This window comes from Schistocerca americana, chromosome 3 (assembly GCF_021461395.2).
Source record: "Schistocerca americana isolate TAMUIC-IGC-003095 chromosome 3, iqSchAmer2.1, whole genome shotgun sequence".
Lineage (NCBI taxonomy): Eukaryota > Metazoa > Arthropoda > Insecta > Orthoptera > Acrididae > Schistocerca > Schistocerca americana.
In genome coordinates, this window is record NC_060121.1 from 336,528,552 (window position 1) to 336,547,471 (window position 18,920).

Genomic DNA, 18,920 nt, shown 5'->3' on the forward strand with positions numbered 1-18,920 from the left:
CTGTAGGTACCTGCGACCAACTCTGACAGAAATCCACACCAGAATAACTTGAGCCCACGTTTTATATTCATCCCTGTACCTACAACAGAACCACCTGAAGTAGCATCATAAAACCATAGCACAACAAAGAAATTGTAGTTATTTAGTTCGTTACAGTGATGTCTATCTGAAGTAGATGTCGAACTCCAGTCGTCTAAACGTGCCGGCCAAATAATTTCGTAATTCTCATCTTGTTCAACTACAGCATGGGGACCACGAACTGTTACTACAACGTCAACGAAAGAACTTTCTGTCTCTGAGCCTATATGTGCCTGTTACATGACATATTAACCATATCTGGAGAACTAAAACATGAACTGTTTCAAGACAAGTAGAGAAACTGGTGATACTTCTGCTGTGTAATTTAAAACATTTCGTGTAACCAGGACATCGACAAGATGACCAGAAAACTGATTCTACTTTATTTCACTTATTCTGTATTTACAGAATCCATTGTAGTGCAAAAGAACGCCATGAGCTGCAGCATACGTCAATTAATTACGTGCATTATTAGCCAAGCCTTTAAACAAACGCAATTCGTAAAATCAAGTGTTGTAAACAATGCAGACGCCGCTTGAATCATGTTGGTATCGTGTTCTGAGACAGCCACGGCTGATAACATATAGTATGAATAAAGCGAATATTCATTACGTATAAAGTGATACTAAAGCTTCGAAGGAACTCACATCTCAAGTTAAAGCGTAATATAGTTTACATATTTGGAATCTAAAGCAATGAGTGTCCTACTAACATCTCCGTTGCCAGGAAAATTATCTGCACTTATGTTGCCTATTTTGACAACACAGATACGTGTACGATGTGACAGATAAATGATTTCGGGTAAAGCGTTGCAGATGCCTGTCAGTTTCCAGCAAGGATACGCCGAGAAGGTGCAAAACACATGAAATATTTCTGAAGCACTAAATTTTCCGCTATTGTTTTCTGAGAGAAAACAAAAAGAAAGATAGTAAAGTCTGTAAGATTCGTGAAGATAACAATTCTTCAGGTTATGCAGCGTCTTCTAATGAAGTATTGTAGTCTCTTCCTGATCTTATATTCTGTACCTAGGCCACTCTTATAGTTCACGACTTAATCTGAAATGGGGAAATAATTTCAGGTTATGAACGGACCGATGGAAGTTTATTGCCTTACTACAACATGACAGCTGATAGGTATCCGCAGGCACGCTATGCAGGGTGATTTTTTCCATCGTGTACAAACTCTAGGGATTGATAGATCGGAACAAAAAAGTCTAATGAACTTACATCCGAAAATGGATAGTTTCGATGCTAGATACCATTTATTCAATCACATTTTGTTACAGAGACTGCAGTCTAATACGGGCTGAACCATGGAGCCACAATTACAGTATGAATGGTTTCCTCCTAGAGGGTGTTACTGTTCCTCATACGTAATGCCCTAGCGCCGTCCTGCCATAGTAGTTGGTAATGTTGTGTCCAATTCACTTCTCTTGCTGACTCAACTTGTAGTGGATGTCATACAGCGTTGTACACAATGGTTCCATGTTCGAATCGAGAGCTTGTGTTGGTGTGGTGTTTACTTACGTAAAGGCAAATGGCAACGGGCGACGGCAGCAAAGTTCTCTGCCGACAACAACCACAGCATTCAATGTTTGCAACAGTTTTTCGCCGTTTGTCTAAGACAGAGTCGTTTCAGGAAGCAGGAAATCATGAAGGAAGTACCAGAAATGTGGAAAGCGACCGCCATGTAAGTACCAGGCAGTTGGTCCGCCAGTACAGGGGGAGCCAGACCATCGTGTGGAACATTCTCAATGACAATTGCTACTACACGTATCACTTACAGCGTGAGCAGAGATTACTAGAGACAGACTTCCTACAGTGGAAGCAGTTTTGTCACCGGTTTCTTCACCAGGCAACCACGATTCCGGGATTTTCGTCATCCATCCTATTTACAGATGAGGCTACCTTTACGCGGAATGGTATCTTCAGTTTTCATAACAGTCATCTGTGGGATAGTACGAGAACCCCCGTGGTATGGTGACAGGGAATCATCAGCATCGGTGCATGAATTCGTGGGATGGGATAATTGACGACCGTATTTTGGAACCAGTCTTCCTTCCTAGCAACCTAACAGGACAGAACAATCGGCGTTTCTAGCGGGTGACTTCACCTTTCCTGCTGGAAGAAGTGCCATTGGTGATTAGAAGGGTTAGTGGTTGATGCATGATGGTGCTCCAGCCAATTCGCCGTGTCGTCTCTGATGGACGGATCGGACGAGGGGGTCCAGTTGCAAGGCCTGCTGATTCACCGGATCTCAACGCGTACGATTTCTGGTTATGGAAGTATCTCAAAACTTTCGTGTATACAGAGCTCATTCCAGATGTGGAGACACTGGAGTAGCGTTTTTATGCTGCGTTTGAGACCGTTCGGATGCAGCCTGGCCGATGTGAACTTGTGAGACAGAACATGCTATGGCGCGTAGAGTCATGCGTTGAGGCACACGTAAACCACTTTCTACACATACTGTACCTGTGGCTGCAAGTTACAGCGCGTATTAAACCGCAGTGTCGGTAAGAATGTATGATTGAATAAATGGTCTCTATCTTGGAAACCGTGTATTTCCGGACCTAAGTTCATTAGATCTTTTCTGTTCCGCATCCTCTCGTCCATCAGTCCCCAGAGTTTGTACACGGTGGAAATTATCATCCTATATTTCTGTAATCAGAGACCGGAGTTCCACATCCCGCTGGTATGGTAATCGTTGGTTGTTTACTTAATTACATGTTCAGTATATCATATTCACGTTAGGATGTGGATCGCGAATTTGGCGCTACGATCTTTTCGATATTCCGACCAAGGATAGGACAAACTTCGCTAAGACAAAGATAGCGAGAGACTCACAGACAGAGATATGCCTGTATGTGCAGAGCCGGCCGAAGTGGCCGCGCGGTTCTGGCGCTGCAGTCTGGAACCGCGAGACCGCTACGGTCGCAGGTTCGAATCCTGCCTCGGGCATGGATGTGTGTGATGTCCTTAGGTTAGTTAGGTTTACCTAGTTCTAAGTTCTAGGGGACTAATGACCTCAGCAGTTGAGTCCCATAGTGCTCAGAGCCATTTTTTTTTGTATGTGCAGCGATAAGCGACTGTTGTAGGTAAATATCGTACACTTTTGGAGATGGGTTGTTGCAGAAGATACAGCTCTCTCTCTCCGCCCAAACAGGCCTCGAAAGGCCTAATGATATCGACCGGGCGCCGTCTCATCTTCAGACGATAGACGCCAGCGGAAGATGCAGCCACCTTCCAAATTGCCTCCGAACATAATGTGTAGATCGCCGAGAATTCGCAGTAGAGACAATGAAAGAGATGTACGTTAGAATATTCAACTAGGCTAAAAATGTTGTAGAGTGGAATTCGTATAATTTACTGTCCTCAGTATAGCAGTTAATTTATCATTTTTATCATTATTCATTGTCGTAAATCGGCATATGTTATGAACGTTTATGAAGCACTGTATTTGAGAAGAGTTCTTGGCATTTGTTAAAGCTGTGAATAAACTGATGTAACTGAGGGTGATCTCAAAACTGCAATCCTCGAAGAGGCTGTAGTGGGGCTGGGAGAACGGGGCGGGGTGCGAGCTGTTGTAGATACGTACGAGGGCGGGCTGGGCAGCGGCACCTGGTGGATCTTCCACGTGGCCACCGACATGGAGTGCTCGTCGGCGGCGTAGCAGCGCCACAGGCTCTGGATGAGGGTGGCTGCGGGCTGCCGCCGGCGGATCATGTGCTTCTGCCGCTGCTGCTGCTGCACCTTGAGCGCGAAGCCCGAGCCCAGGATGCCCTGCGGACACAGCGCGCAATCACCAGCCACGACAACCTGCAATAAACGTCTCCAGCACGCTTCATTCAGTAAATAAAATGCCATGATGAGCCAAACTATGTTGACCATAACCTTGTGGCACACTAGAAAGGTGACGCGGTAAGGAGTAAACAGTGAAGAGCCAAAGAAGCTGCCACACTTGCCTAATATCATGTAGGGCCCCCGCAAGCACGCGAAAGTGGTGCTACACGACGTGGCATTGACTCCAATAATGTCTGAAGTAGTGGTGAAGGGAACTGACGTCCTGAATCCTGCAGGGCTCTACATAATTCCGTAAGAGTACGAAGGGATGGAGATCTCTTCTGAATAGCACGTTGCAAGGCATCTCAGATATGCTCAATAATGTTCATGTCTGGGAACTTTGGTGATCAGAGGAAGTGTTTAAACTCAGAAGTGTGTTCCCGGAGGCATTATGTACCAATTCTGGACGTTTGGGTTGTCGCGTTGTCCTGCTGGAATCGCCCAAGTCTTTCGGCAGTGAATGGTTGCAGGTCAGCAGATAGGATGCTTAAGTACGTGTCACCTGTCAGAGTCGTATCTAGTAGACCTCTATCCGCTCGATACAATTTGAAACGAGACTCGTCCGACCAGCTAACATGTTTCCAGTCATCGACAATACAATACAGGCATTGACAGGCCCAGGCGAGGCATAAAGCTTTGTGTCGTGTTGTCATTAAGGGTACACGAGTGGGCCATCGGCGGCGAGAGCCCATATCGATGATGTTTCGATTAATGGTTCGCAGGCTGACACTTGTTGATGGCCCAGCATTAAAATCTGCAGCAATTTGCGGAAGAGTTTCACTTCTGTCACTTTGAACGGTTCTCTTCAGTCGTCGTCGGCACCGTTCTTGCAGGACCTTCTTTCGGCCGCAGCGATGCCGGAGATTTGATGTTTTACCTGATTACTGATATTGACGGTACACTCGTGAAATGGTCGTACGGAAAAATTCCTCGCTTCATCGCTACCTCGGAGATGCTGCGTCCCACTACTCGTGCGACGACTGTAACACCACGTTCAAACTCACTTAAATGTTGATAACCTGTCATAGTAGCAGTGGTAACCGATCTAACAACTGTGCTATATACCTGTTGTCTTATGTAGGCGTTGCTGACCGGAGCGCCGTATTCTGCCTGTATACATATCTCTATATTTAAATATGCATGCCTATACCAGTTTCTTTGGTGCTTTAATGTATAAGGGGAGCAGGTTACTGTCTCTCGGAGCCTGGGAACAAGCATCTCAGAAATGGCGAACCTAATCGCCAGTTCTCCTGTTATGGATGCGAAAAATCGTTCTTTTATAAACGATATCGGTTTTTTAGTTATGAATAACTGGTATTTTGGTGCAAGTTTGCTCTCGGTTATAACGACGTTCTTATTTTTTTTACTAATAGGCAGGTAAAAAAACCAAAATATCAATTAGTCATAACAGCAGTGCTAAAATTTTTTAAAGAACGACTAATTTTTATTCGTTAGAATTTTCATTGCTTTGAAATGTCGCGTTATTATAGAAAATGGGAAAAGTGATATTTTAATATCAATGCCGACAGAAAAGGGCAACAAACACATGACGTAAAAATTGGTACCATATGGCATGTTCCATAATTAGCAGCGTGCGAGACTTGTCCCATCTGTTCTTTGTGGTAGATTCTCGCAGTCGTCGTCGGATAGTAGCTGTATTATAGATTGGCCCCATCTCTAGCCTGTAAGTATATTACAAAGTGCGGTCGCATTGAGGTATACTGTCCAATTTGCTTTAAAATGTTAAAAGCTGGAGGAACTAAAACCAATTTGTGTCCTTATAACGAAAAACGGAAAACTTAACAATTCGTTCATAGTTTGCAATGAATATAGGAAGCAGCTGATCTGCTGCCTACGTATCAATAAAACGCCTTTGTCTGCTTGTAGCCCCTGAAAGTGGACAAATTAAAGCAAAAAACAGAATTATTCCACCACAGATTTCACCCTTTAGCAGCAAAGTGCGTAATGTGCAAATAATGGTATAAACTTCGATTACAATATGACTTTTGAGCACAGTTTGAAAAAATTAGAGTCAGTACGACAATACAGGTGTTTTTTTATAGTAGTCAACCACTTATCATTTTTCGACAAAAACAGCGCACGGTGGGTGGGCTAAGTTTTCTTTTATTTGTATGTTTAATATTTTGACATTACATATCGTGAAACTGAGGGAGTCAAAATTTTTAAGTCGTCGCTCGATTTCTATGTTTATCCAGGAAATGGTAGGAACAAAAAGCGGAAATTCGTTTAATTCGGAAACTGGTTATTTTAATATTCCGGCTAAATTGGGTTAAAAAACCGATATAACCGAAAACCGGCTGATTCACCGGCAACCGCCATTCCTGTCCACTGTCTATGCCGTATAAACATATGAAAAGTGTTTATAGGACGGTGAAATCACGAACAGGCAACGAAGTGTTAACCGTTCACGCCTCACCCCAGAACGTGGAGGTCGGAGTCTCGCCGCTCTGTGCAGGAAGATAGGCGGTGATATTTGCCAGACCTGACGATACAGTACAATGCTGGAGCAGGCACAAGTGTTTCGGAGCACACCGGTCGGCGCACATTGTTGAATGTGAGGCTCCTACACGTTTCTGTACTGACCGAAGGAAATCGTCAGTTACGATTACAGTGCGCCCGGGATTATCGAACTAGACCGTTGATCAATGGAAATGTTTCGCCTGGTTGGACGCGAATCACATGCGTCGCTGCATGCTTGATGTTTTCCACGACAGCGATGGCATCTTACCTACCGATAACTATCCGTGTCCAGGAACACAATCACGCCGTAGTGGCTGAGGGATTAGTAGTTAACCCTGACGCCGGTGTCTTGGCCAAAAAATTCGCCCGGTCTAAACTGAGCGGAACACATCTGCGATGCTATCAGGCCCCAGGAGTGCTCCCACCAACCACTGTCCCGTGACTGATGAGAATTACCACGTACCTCCCGATACCTAAGAAGCACGTATCGAATCTATGACTTGGAGAATCGTTGCTGTACTGCATCCAAACATAGAGCAACACGCTGTAAGTAGGCGATGACATTAATTTGGATCATAACTGTATGCGAATAGGAGGAATCTTTGACTAATAGAACTCAGTATGCTTTACTAAACGGTGAATGCCCTACGGAAACAAAAGTAAAATCCAGTGTGTCCCAATGAACCATAACATGACCGCTAATAGTATCAGCATACTTAATTTAGCAGACATGATCAGTAGCACTACAGCACTGTTCGTTGGTGAAGCTGCTGTCTACAGGAAAATAACGTAAGGAAATGCAAAAAGACAAAATTTCTACTTGGCGTTGTAAGTATGCTGTTTAGGTTTTTTATTGGTAACGCCACCTCTGTATGAAAATCACTGGCTGTGCTGTGTGCAGTCTGTGGGTAGTTTGCATTGTTGTCTGCCATTGTAGTGTTGGGCAGAGGCAGCTGGCTGTGAACAGCGCGTAGCGTTGCGCAGTTGGAGGTGAGCCGCCAGCAGTGGTGGATGTGGGGAGAGAGATGGCGGAGTTTTGAAATTTGTCATGAACTGCTATATTTATATATGATGATATCAAGGTAAATACATTGTTCGTTCTCTATTAATATCTTTCATTTGCTAACCATCCCTATCAGTAGTTAGTGCCTTCCATAGTTTGAATCTTTTATTTAGCTGGCAGTAGTGGCGCTCGCTGTATTGCAGTAGCTTGAGCAGCGAAGATTTTTGTGAGGTAAGTGATTTGTGAAAGGTATAGTTTAATGTTAGTGAGGGCCATTCTTTTGTAGGGAATTTTGAAAGTCAGATTGCGTTGCGCTAACAAAATATTGTGTGTCAGGTTAAGCACAGTTATGCAGAATATGCGAGAAAAAAAGGGGACGTTTCATATGTCGACCCTTAGCCTAGGATACCTCACTGGAATCTTCTGATTTTTCTTGTAGTTTGTGTATTTAGTGTAGCTTTTGTTTATTGGTAGCGCGTAATCATAGAGAGAATTTCCTTTGTAGTTGTAGTTTTTCATTGTTGTACAGTAAAACAGTTGTGGCATGCATGTAGATTTGCACCAAGTATTTCGCAGCTGCGCTTGCAATTAACTAGATATTATTTTCAGTGCTATGTTAATGTGTTCTCTTATTTTTGATCTTCAAATTGTGTTTTTCTGTGTTGTCGTGTGAAATACTGTGACAATAATGGCGTGTGAAAAACGTAATACTAGGCTCCAAAGTAAACTGAGAAATGACAGTGAAAATGAAAGCAGTGTGTTAGCGCCACCGAGTAATGAATTAACTGATGTTCAAAGTAGTAATTTGGTAACTGTTCATAGGGAAATGGAGCAGGCGGCAAACAATGGCGTGGACAGTGAAACAATTAGTGAAGAGGGACGCATTATCGATCGATCGGTCGGCAACAGCTCGCCTCAGGAATCCGAAATGACAGGACACAATTTCGCAAATACTGTAGATTCAGGTTTTGGGTCATCACCGTTTTCTCAAATAAGTCAAGACACATTTTCTGCTTGTCAAAATGTGAATGTTGTCGGTGCAAATGCACTGCCGAAAAGCGTAGAGAAACAGATTCCAGACACTAATACATTATTATTGCAATTAATGCAACAAATGGAACAAAATCAGAGACAAACACAGCAACAGTTAGACACAGTGGAACAAAATCTCAAAAAGTTAGACACAGTGGAACAAAATCTTAAAAAGTTAGACTCATTGGAACAAACACTTGAACAAACACGTGAAGATTTAACTACTGAGTTACATAACATTGAATCGAAATGTCAAAAAGTCTGTAATGACGTAAAAACACAAATTTGTGAGCATTTTCAACCTATTTTTTCGCGGCATGAAAATGCATTACAGAATCACGAAGCAGCCATAAAAGAACTGCAAATTATTGTTCATGAAAATCATGAGACCTTGCAAGCTAAATTTGACTCAGTTGCATCTACCGATTCGGTTACGCAACTTGCAAAAACTCAGGAAAACTTTAAGGACACAGTAGATACTCTGAAACTTGGTTCAGAAAAACACACTGAAGAAATAAGTACACTATCGGAGAAAGTAGCCGAACTTTCGGATCAGGTCACTAACTTATCTACAAAGGTAGATGATGATCTGAATGACACAAGACCCGTAGCCTTCACTGACACAGAAGAGTATGAACAAATAAGAAAATTCAAACAAAATCAGAATCAAATTAATACACAACACCAAAGAGAAATCCGGGAAGTACAAGATCAGCTGACACAGGTAATACAAGAATTACGTATTTCAGAGGACACTCGCGCTCCAACACGGGAAGAGGGACTTAGAAATACGGAAAAGACGCAAAATAATAACACAGGGCATTTCGTAAGTTATGAAAGAAACTGGCAATGTGCACCGAATTTCGATATGGAACCGCCGACACGACGTAACAATGACCGATATGCTACTCGCCGACATGATGATTTTGACTATAAGCTGTTCATTACTACACGTAAATTCAAAACATTTAAGAATTCTGGCAACGACATTCATCCACAAGCATGGCTCCATCAATTCTCTCATTGTTTTCCTCCCAACTGGTCGTTGGAACACAGATTAGAATTTATGTGTGGCTACTTGGAGAATGAACCAGGTGTAAGAATGCGATCGGTCATTCACGATTGTCACAGTGAAGGAGATTTTTACCATGCCTTCCTCTCAGCATATTGGTCTCAAGCCACACAAGACCGTGTAAAACATAGCATCATAATGATGAAACGTTTCGAACAATCTGAATTTTCCAGTCTTATGAAATATTTTGAAGACATGTTGCACAAGAATCAATACCTGTCAAACCCATACAGCCCCTCAGAACTCATCCGCATTTGCTTAATCAAACTGCCTGAACATTTACGACATATTATTTTGGCAGGACGTTGCAAAGATGACATTGAAGCATTTCAGGGACTCTTACAAGAATTAGAAACTGACACTGACAATCGCGGAAAGCGGAAACAGGAACATAACAATTACAGGTCATATCCGTCGCAATTCCGCGATGAAAGAAATAATAAGTGGACACGACAAGGCTATTCTTACAACGCAAATCGTGAACAAACCAGACACCACCCATATGACAACCACTGGCAGAGTAATAATAGTTACAGAGAAAGATCGCATTTCCGTAGTAATGAATATGACAGAGACAATCAGAGAAACAGACAATATGGGAATCAAAACAAGTATTATCAAGGGAGGCAGAATAACTTCAGACGCAACAGTTCGGCGCAGAGTTACGATTCAGGGAGAAATTCTCCACCACATGACCGACAAACAAGAAACTATGTAAACTACCGACAAAACGACAGACGTCAATTTCATCAGAACTGGCGGGATTCTAACAGAGCTGGGCCCTCTCGGCAAGGCGAATTCGTAGAAGTTAGGTCTCCTAATTCCAATAACGACGCGCGCCAACAAAGAGACAGACAATGACTCGCACAGCAGGCAGCCGCGTGCGCCAGGTGGCTCAGAGAAAAATAACAAAGACGCTAACCTTGAGAAAAATTCCAGCATTCCTTACCGACGTATACAACCTGACAATTGCATTCAAGTTCAAACTCTGAGTACTATGAAGAGTAAAGGTTTACACCACATTCCACATGTAAAACCGTTTATTGAGAGATAATCTGCTTTCTACCTTTGTCTTTGCCATATAACTTTTCACTTTACGTTGCTAGTATGCTTTGTCAGACTTAGAATCTGTTAACATGTAACAATGTTTGAAGTGAAATATCCAATCAAGAACCAAGAGAACTTATTTAAACAGAAATGACGAATGCATTGTTATAGTAAACAGATGTCACAGTGTTATTGTGTGTGTACATTCTTGCTTGTTTGTTGCACGATTACGTAACGACTATAAGGCTCACATACTTATAACATTTACCAGTACTGCTAATGAGATTTTAATGCAACATTTTGGTTTACTTGAAAATACATTCTGGGTTTAATGTACTTTCTGTGAGACACCAGACGACACAGTAGTTAGTTTATGTGACAGCTACACGATTTTATCACGACGCTACTAATGAGTGACAATTTACAATGTTGCTTTTATGGTGTATCTGTTTTATATCTGCACAGTTTTTCTGAATTCTTCTGGAAAGTAAAACAGGTTTTAGTAGTAACTTTTGTGGTATAGCAACAATGAGACAGCCTTTTTTGTGGCACAACAATACGTTACTGTACAGTACTTTCTTCATCACGCCAATAACCATAATAACTATGATATCTATACGCAAAGCATTTCACTTTTGTTTATCATGAGGTAAGTACATTGACTTCTGCAGAACTTAGCTTTCGGAGGACGATAACTACGACACTTCCACAGAGATTATGTTACAAGACGCACAGTTTAGCGCTACAGTACACGTATTTGAGTGATCAATTTTATACTTAAAACATTTATTTTTAAAGATTTTTGAATTACAAAGAAAGTTTTGCGTGATACATTTCATTCCATTGCTGTAATCTGTAACACCTGAGGGTATAATTACATTAATCCTCAGGGGGGTACACGCTTACTTTGTGTACCATGTGTGTGGCAACCACAAGGAACCCCAGCTAATATGGTATTGGCTTATACAACTTTACACATCGGTACCATATTTCTCTAACACAGAATTACACAGCTATCTGATTATTTGACAGAGAAACAAACATTCTTTTTACTACATCAGTGACACATGTTTACGCAATACACAGTTGGGTAACTTCACACTTATGAAACTGTATTTTGTCTGTACTTTGAGAAACGCTCATATTTTTCGGAATCATTGTGATACTATGAGAGCTTTGAATGACGTATTTCGTAAGGGAGCATGATTTTAAAGTACGTTTGAGGTAGATGACACTATTGAAATGAGCAGAGAATTTTTTTAGGCTCAGAAATTATTGGAGGAAGTTACGACGATTTTGAGATTTGACTGAGGTGTTACGATGTTATTATTACGACGACGATGTGTATTATGTTGTTGAGGAATGTTTATTATGCTACGTATTTCTCACGATGAAATATTGAAGAAGTGTCGACGAATATGTATATGTATAATGAGGTAAGGAATAATGAGTAGTGTTTAGGGACTCTGATTTATGAAAAGGATGTTGGAAACCAAGAAACGTACTTTAAGAGTTATGAAATGTGTGACTGTATCACAATGCTGACGAATATTTTTTTTTGGACACTTATATTTATAGGATTTTGTTTCTACAGATTTGCAACGCTAATTCTTGACCTGTGAAATATTTTTAAATGAGACTGCAACGGTAGCAGAATCTCCTGTCGTAAATATTTCCGTACGAAAGTTAAGTGACCACCTGCACGTAATGCGTCGCGGGCACCCAGCTGTGTCAGACGCCTGGAAAAAAAGCCATTATTGCGAGCCCTTTTCAGCGGCACAGGTAGAAAAAAAAGGGGACGTGGGACGTGTCAAACACCTGGAGAACAAGCCATTAGGGTGTGCCTTTCATCGCTAATGCGACACCCTCGTTACTTGAAAACATATGATTACTCGCACTTTGTGCTAATTGCTGAAATGCTTATGAATTGATGGGAAATATTCGTACATCTGCACACCTGATTATGACAAGTGTCTTTCTATGAGAGTTGAGAGCTACTGACTTAAGAAATGCCACATGACTATTGAATGATGTTTTTATGCTTTGGTTTGCGTAATTGCTTATTTCACTTGATATCTGGTTTCCAGCTGTGTTGCAGCATTGCTTTTATAAAATGAAATGCATTTGCTAATGTGAACACTTTCTGTCAACAGATCTATTAAATAATTATTTTATGATCCACATTCTTTAAAAAAGGAGCACTTGGAAAGGAAAGAACAATAAGAAGGAACTAGTAACTGCATTCATAATTTTCTTTTCAAGTAATTGGTAACTTTTTGGTAGAATAACTTCTTGTGGTGCACCACTTTAATTACTTAGACATTAAGATGTGATTATACATTTGCCTTATCTGCATTGTTATCTTTAGTGTACTATTTTTTCTACTTGAGCTATGTCATGTTTCGATATAAGCTGCTGTTTGCCAGGCATAGTGCTACTGAACTTTAATTTGTGTTACTCTGCTAAGCCAGATTTATTATTTTTTTTTTTTTTGCTGCACAGTGCCCTATATTAGTTGTAATATTGCAATTGCTTTGGCATTTGTATTTTTGTCATTGATGTTTGTGTTAATTGTTTTGTGCTGCTGCATTGCCTCGTCCCTTAGTTTAGCATCTGAGCTCAGTAGATTTAAGTTAGCTTAAGAGGGGGTAGACTATGTAAGAAACTGACTATGGAGAATAGGTAAAGAAATGCATTGAGAAAACAGGTTTAGGTAGGATTTTCTTGGAAATAAATGTTGAGGTAAGAAATGTATGAACATATAAATACAGAAAGCATGCTTAGATAGAATTTTTTTGGGTGGAAACAAAGGATGAAATAAGAGGAAAGATATATGAAGTTTTGGGTTGGACTGCAGTACCAAATGTTACACTGAAAACGAACCCTGTCCTTTCCTATTGGTGTTATCCCACTATGTGTGTGTGTACCCTTGTGTATTTGTTTTCTTCCTGTCTCTGTGTAATTTCATAGAATTTTTTCTTTTAATATTAAGCTACATTCACTATGATGAGGAATACTGTTATCCTCAAATACAATTGGCATTAATAATGTGTTATTTACTTTGTAAAGATGTTTAGACATTGTTTATTGTTTTGTTTTAATGCTCATGTGTAAAGTTGATGTTTCAATAATTATTCTGATCTATGTATGTACTTATGTCATAATTCCTGTAACATTGATGTATATGTTTATTTCTATTCTTTTGTAAAGCCTGTTTTACTACAAATGTTATCTGTATTGTTATGTTTTTAATAATGTATTTTATACCTTTGTTATTGTATTCTTATGTTATAAAATTGTAATTGTCACCAGTTCATGATATTATTAACATGTAAGTTACATTTCACTGCACACGTTTCTGTTGGTCATAGTACATGGACAATATGTGAGAAGTAGGGACTGTTAGTGTTTGCACGTTTGTTAATAATTCTGCAAGGGACTGGATAACAGCATTGCTGGTTCTAAGGACAATTCCAAAAACTTTGTGAGTGCACAAGTGATGGTTTATGGACTTGCTATATTATCCGCAAGACTCTTCAATGGTGATTGTGCACCTGCACAGTCACAACAGATGGCTGCTGGCTATCTCTACAAGGACTACAGTGGGTCTACATCTTTGATGATCCATCAATACCATTATCTCTACAAGGACTACAGTGGGTCTGCACCTCTGGTGGCCCACCAATACCATACTCTCTACCAGGACTACAGTGGGTCTGCTCTGTGATGACCTACCTACCAATATTCTTCCAAACTACGACTGACTCTGCTGTGGGTTTGCTCTGTTGTGGCCCGTTATCTGTCAGCATGTCAAGAGTCAGCACTGTCTTTCCGTTGGAAGGACAACACTACTTCTTCAAGACTGCATGGAAATCCACTACTTCTGTGTGCAATTTCTTTTACTAATGAGACTTTGTGAAAAAAACCTGTAATTACTGTTATGATGTACGATTAGGACTGTCTTTATGGACTGTGAGACAATTTTAGCTTTTGACCAACATAATATCAATAAGTGTGTGCATTTGATTTCTTTGTTATTGTAATTATGAAAAATTTTTTCAAATCTGTATTGGCCACTGCCCCATCAAATTTGTAAAAAATTTTTGTGGGGAGCATGGGGGCTATGTAAGTATGCTGTTTAGGTTTTTTATTGGTAACGCCACCTCTGTATGAAAATCACTGGCTGTGCTGTGTGCAGTCTGTGGGTAGTTTGCATTGTTGTCTGCCATTGTAGTGTTGGGCAGAGGCAGCTGGCTGTGAACAGCGCGTAGCGTTGCGCAGTTGGAGGTGAGCCGCCAGCAGTGGTGGATGTGGGGAGAGATATGGCGGAGTTTTGAAATTTGTCATGAACTGCTATATTTATATATGATGATATCAAGGTAAATACATTGTTCGTTCTCTATTAATATCTTTCATTTGCTAACCATCCCTATCAGTAGTTAGTGCCTTCCATAGTTTGAATCTTTTATTTAGCTGGCAGTAGTGGCGCTCGCTGTATTGCAGTAGCTTGAGCAGCGAAGATTTTTGTGAGGTAAGTGATTTGTGAAAGGTATAGTTTAATGTTAGTGAGGGCCATTCTTTTGTAGGGAATTTTGAAAGTCAGATTGCGTTGCGCTAACAAAATATTGTGTGTCAGGTTAAGCACAGTTATGTAGAATTGTTCAAAGGGGACGTTTCAGCGTAAATAGGAGCAATTTTTTTAAAATGCGAATAAATACAAAGTACTGATTATCACTACTAGAAAGCACATGATAGAGTCCGATTATAAGTGCTCAACATTTTGAATACTTAACATCGTGTAAGAGTTAACGGGTATACGAAATGGGATATCCATGTGAACTCATTGTGGAACGCCACACCAAGTAGGCATTCCAAGATACATCGAACGGAGTTACAGACGCGCTACTAGGATCGTAACATGCTAACGTACCTCATACAAAGATGTAGCACAAGAGCTCGAGGAACTTAAATGGTAGTCCTTGGAAGAGAAACGACGTAGTTCTCGCGAAACCCTGTTGAATAATTTTATGAAATATGTATTCTAGGGAAAATGTGTGACCATAGTATATGAATGATGATAATACGAGACTCCGGTGAGTTCACTGCCACCTAGGCGGTCATTTTTCCTTCACTTAGTATGCAAACGGAATAGAATATAAATTCGATCCTTGCTTGTACTGTCCGCCATACATTGCACAGTGCTTGTGGAGCGTTATATAGTTGCCAGTGTAGGAAAGATACAAAACATATGTAGACAGGATATTTCACGTACAACGCAAGTGAAAAAGTGAAAAACGGTTCTGCATCAGATGAGCGATTCACATACCATTGCTGGAGTCAGCACTAGAACTGAAAGACTGGCAGCCTGCGCACGAAATGAGATTAATCCTGAATTTCTCGTTTTCCTTTAAAAAAAATATTTTTTATGGAACATGGCTGCATTTATCGGCATACTTGAACTAGCAGAAAAATCTACATCGGGATTCATATCATCCTCAGCAGTTATATAAAGAACCTATTGATGATGTAAAAATAGGAGTATATGGACAGTTAGTACAAATCGAACAATTACAACGATCTTTCACCAATTAATCATAACTCCTTATAGGTACTTGAAAAATATAATGGTAGCTTTTATCAGAGATCTCACATCCTATGACTTCATAACCATATATTCCGCAATAACGTAAGATTATGTATTATAATTATTGTTTATAATACTTCTTCTGACCAGAGTTTATTTTGCAATGTCAAAAAACATGTCTGTTGTACAATATAAATGAAGAGTACTAGTTTTAACAGCATCTCAGAAAAAATTCCATTTAACCTGTAATACAGTGTAGTTTAATTATTTATTGTGCTTAGCATAGTCCATTGTGTTATATATAATTTCAACGTTAAGAGACAACTTTGAGCACAACACTCTATTAAAGTCATTGTATCTTCGACTATAATGTTTGGTTACCTAAGAACCAGTGTCCCTTTCAGACGTTAGTCAATTGTTTGTTGAAGATGACATAATAAGCGGATAACTAGTTCGATAAAAGAAAAATAAGTAGAGCAAAAACAGTGTACTTGTTATTCAACCTTACAATTTTTCAGAGAGTTTACAACCAACGGAAACAACTACGGTTATTTCATGCAGGGAAATGCAAAAGCTCACTCTGCCAACGTGTCTAACAGTGATACCACTACGGTCTCTGTACGTTCCTGTAAATGGCTATTCTTCGTTTCTGATACAAACTTCTGCCCTCAGAACTATGCTAGTGACATCCGAGACAAAAAAATTTAACAAATGGTATTCCGATTTGGAGAAAGTAGAAACTGTTGCTTATCTTTTGAGGGAAACTACAAGTGAACCAATGTAGCACGATATTTGGAAATCAATGGATACTCTTCGTGATAAAGACGTTGTAGTATGCGTCGTATTCGCAAGGTGGTTCAAATTATTGCGAACATATTCCTTCGGAGCTTCATGCGGTGTAAGTCATTTCATAAAGCACAGATGTGAATGACTGGCGACAGCAGTAAAATCAGTAGCAAACGGTAAGACCATATGTTACACAGCCTTCAGGGAATACATCAGTTCGGAAATGTAAAAACCTTGCAGTCTGTGCACTAGCTGCCTGTTTTTACCCATAGATGTTCAATAATATCGTCTGTAGTGAAAGAAAAAAATCAAGAGAACGAAATCTGGGTACTAGATAAGTGGCCATTCGAAGCGTTCTAAGAAAGAAGACTGATAACCTTGGAGCAGGCAGTGAAATATACATATAACTTCACACTGGCAGTTGCACGTCATCCATTACAGATTCAAGAGGAAACACACACTGTTGAAAAATACCACTACTTACTGACTTCTACTCTCAAAGTTGCAAGACCCATGCTACTATGCACATCCAGAACTTGTATTCAGCTTGATTCTCATCGACCCGCTGCTCCGATTAAGGGGCACCACTGTTAAAAATTGGGGCCTTCTTACTCATCAATACTGCTCAATGTGTTCTCTCAAATAAACTCACGCGGAGTGAAACCTCACTTAAAGGAGGCATTCATCGATTATTAACAGGCCTCTCCTACGATGAACACTATCCTCATAAGGCATTTGGCCTTCCTTATCAATGTTATCCCCCTCCCCCCCCCCCCCCCCCCCCCCCATGAACCACGGACCTTGCCGCTGGTGGGGAGGCTTGTATGCCTTAGTGATACAGACAGCCGTACTGTAGGTGCAACCACAATGGAGGGGTGTCTGTTGAGAGGCCAGACAAACGTGTGGTTCCTGAAGAGGGGCAGCAGCCTTTTCAGTAGTTGTAGGGGCAACATTCTGGATGATTGACTGATCTGGCCTTGTAACACTAATCAAAACGGCCTTGCTGTGCTGGTACTGCGAACAGCTGAAAGCAAGGGGAAACTACAGCCGACATTTTTCCGAGGGCATGCAGCTTTACTGTATTGTTAAATGATGATGGCGTCCTCTTGGGTAAAATATTCCGGAGGTAAAATAGTCCCCCATTCGGATCTCCGGGCCGGGACTACTCAAGAGGACGTTGTTATTAGGAGAAAGAAAACCGGCGTTTTACGGATCGGAGCGTGGAATGTCAGATCCCTTAAAAAAGGAAATGGATAGGTTATAGTTAGATATAGTGAGAATTAGTGAATTAGAGGGCAGGAGGAACAAGACTTATGGTCAGGTGACTACAGGGTTATAAATACAAAAGCAAATAGGGGTAATGCAGGAGTATGTTCAACAATGAACAAAAAAAAAAAAAAGGAGTGCGGGTAAGCTACTTCAAACAGCATAGTGAACGCATTATTGTGGGCAAGATGGACATTAAGCCCACGCCTACTACAGTAGTACAAGTTTATATGACAACTAGCTCTGCAGATGATGAAGAGACTGATGAAATATGTATGTTGAGATAAAATAAATTATTCAGATAGTGAAGGGAGGCGAAAATCTAATAGTCATGGATGACTGGAATTCGACAGTAGGAAAAGGGAGAGAAGGAGACGTAGTAGGTGAATATGGATTGGGGGGAAGAAATGAAGAGGAAGCCGCCTGGTAGAATATTACACAGAGCATAACTTAATCATAGCTAACACTCGGTTCAAGAATCATGAAAGAAGGTTGTATACATGGAAGAAGCCTGGTGAAACTAGAAGGTATCAGATAGATTATATAATGGTAAGACAGAGATTTAGGATTCAAATGGTTCAAATGGCTCTCAGCACTATGGGACTTAACATCTGCGGTCATCAGTCCCCTAGAACTTAGAACTACTTAAACCTAACTAACCTAGGGACATCACACACATCCATGCCCGAGGCAGGATTCGAACCTGCGACCGTTGCGATCACGCGGTTCCAG

The 18,920-nt window shown here is 40.7% G+C and overlaps 1 protein-coding gene across 1 annotated transcript in view; it reads right to left on the reverse strand.

Moving 5' to 3' along the window:
* Positions 1-18,920, reverse strand: part of LOC124606737 (potassium voltage-gated channel subfamily KQT member 4) — a 1,016,202-nt gene that overhangs the window by 270,893 nt on the left and 726,389 nt on the right. The window contains exon 7 of the mRNA XM_047138769.1: positions 3,673-3,857. Within this exon, the coding sequence (XP_046994725.1) occupies positions 3,673-3,857 (185 nt within the window). The remainder of the gene's footprint in view (positions 1-3,672; positions 3,858-18,920) is intronic.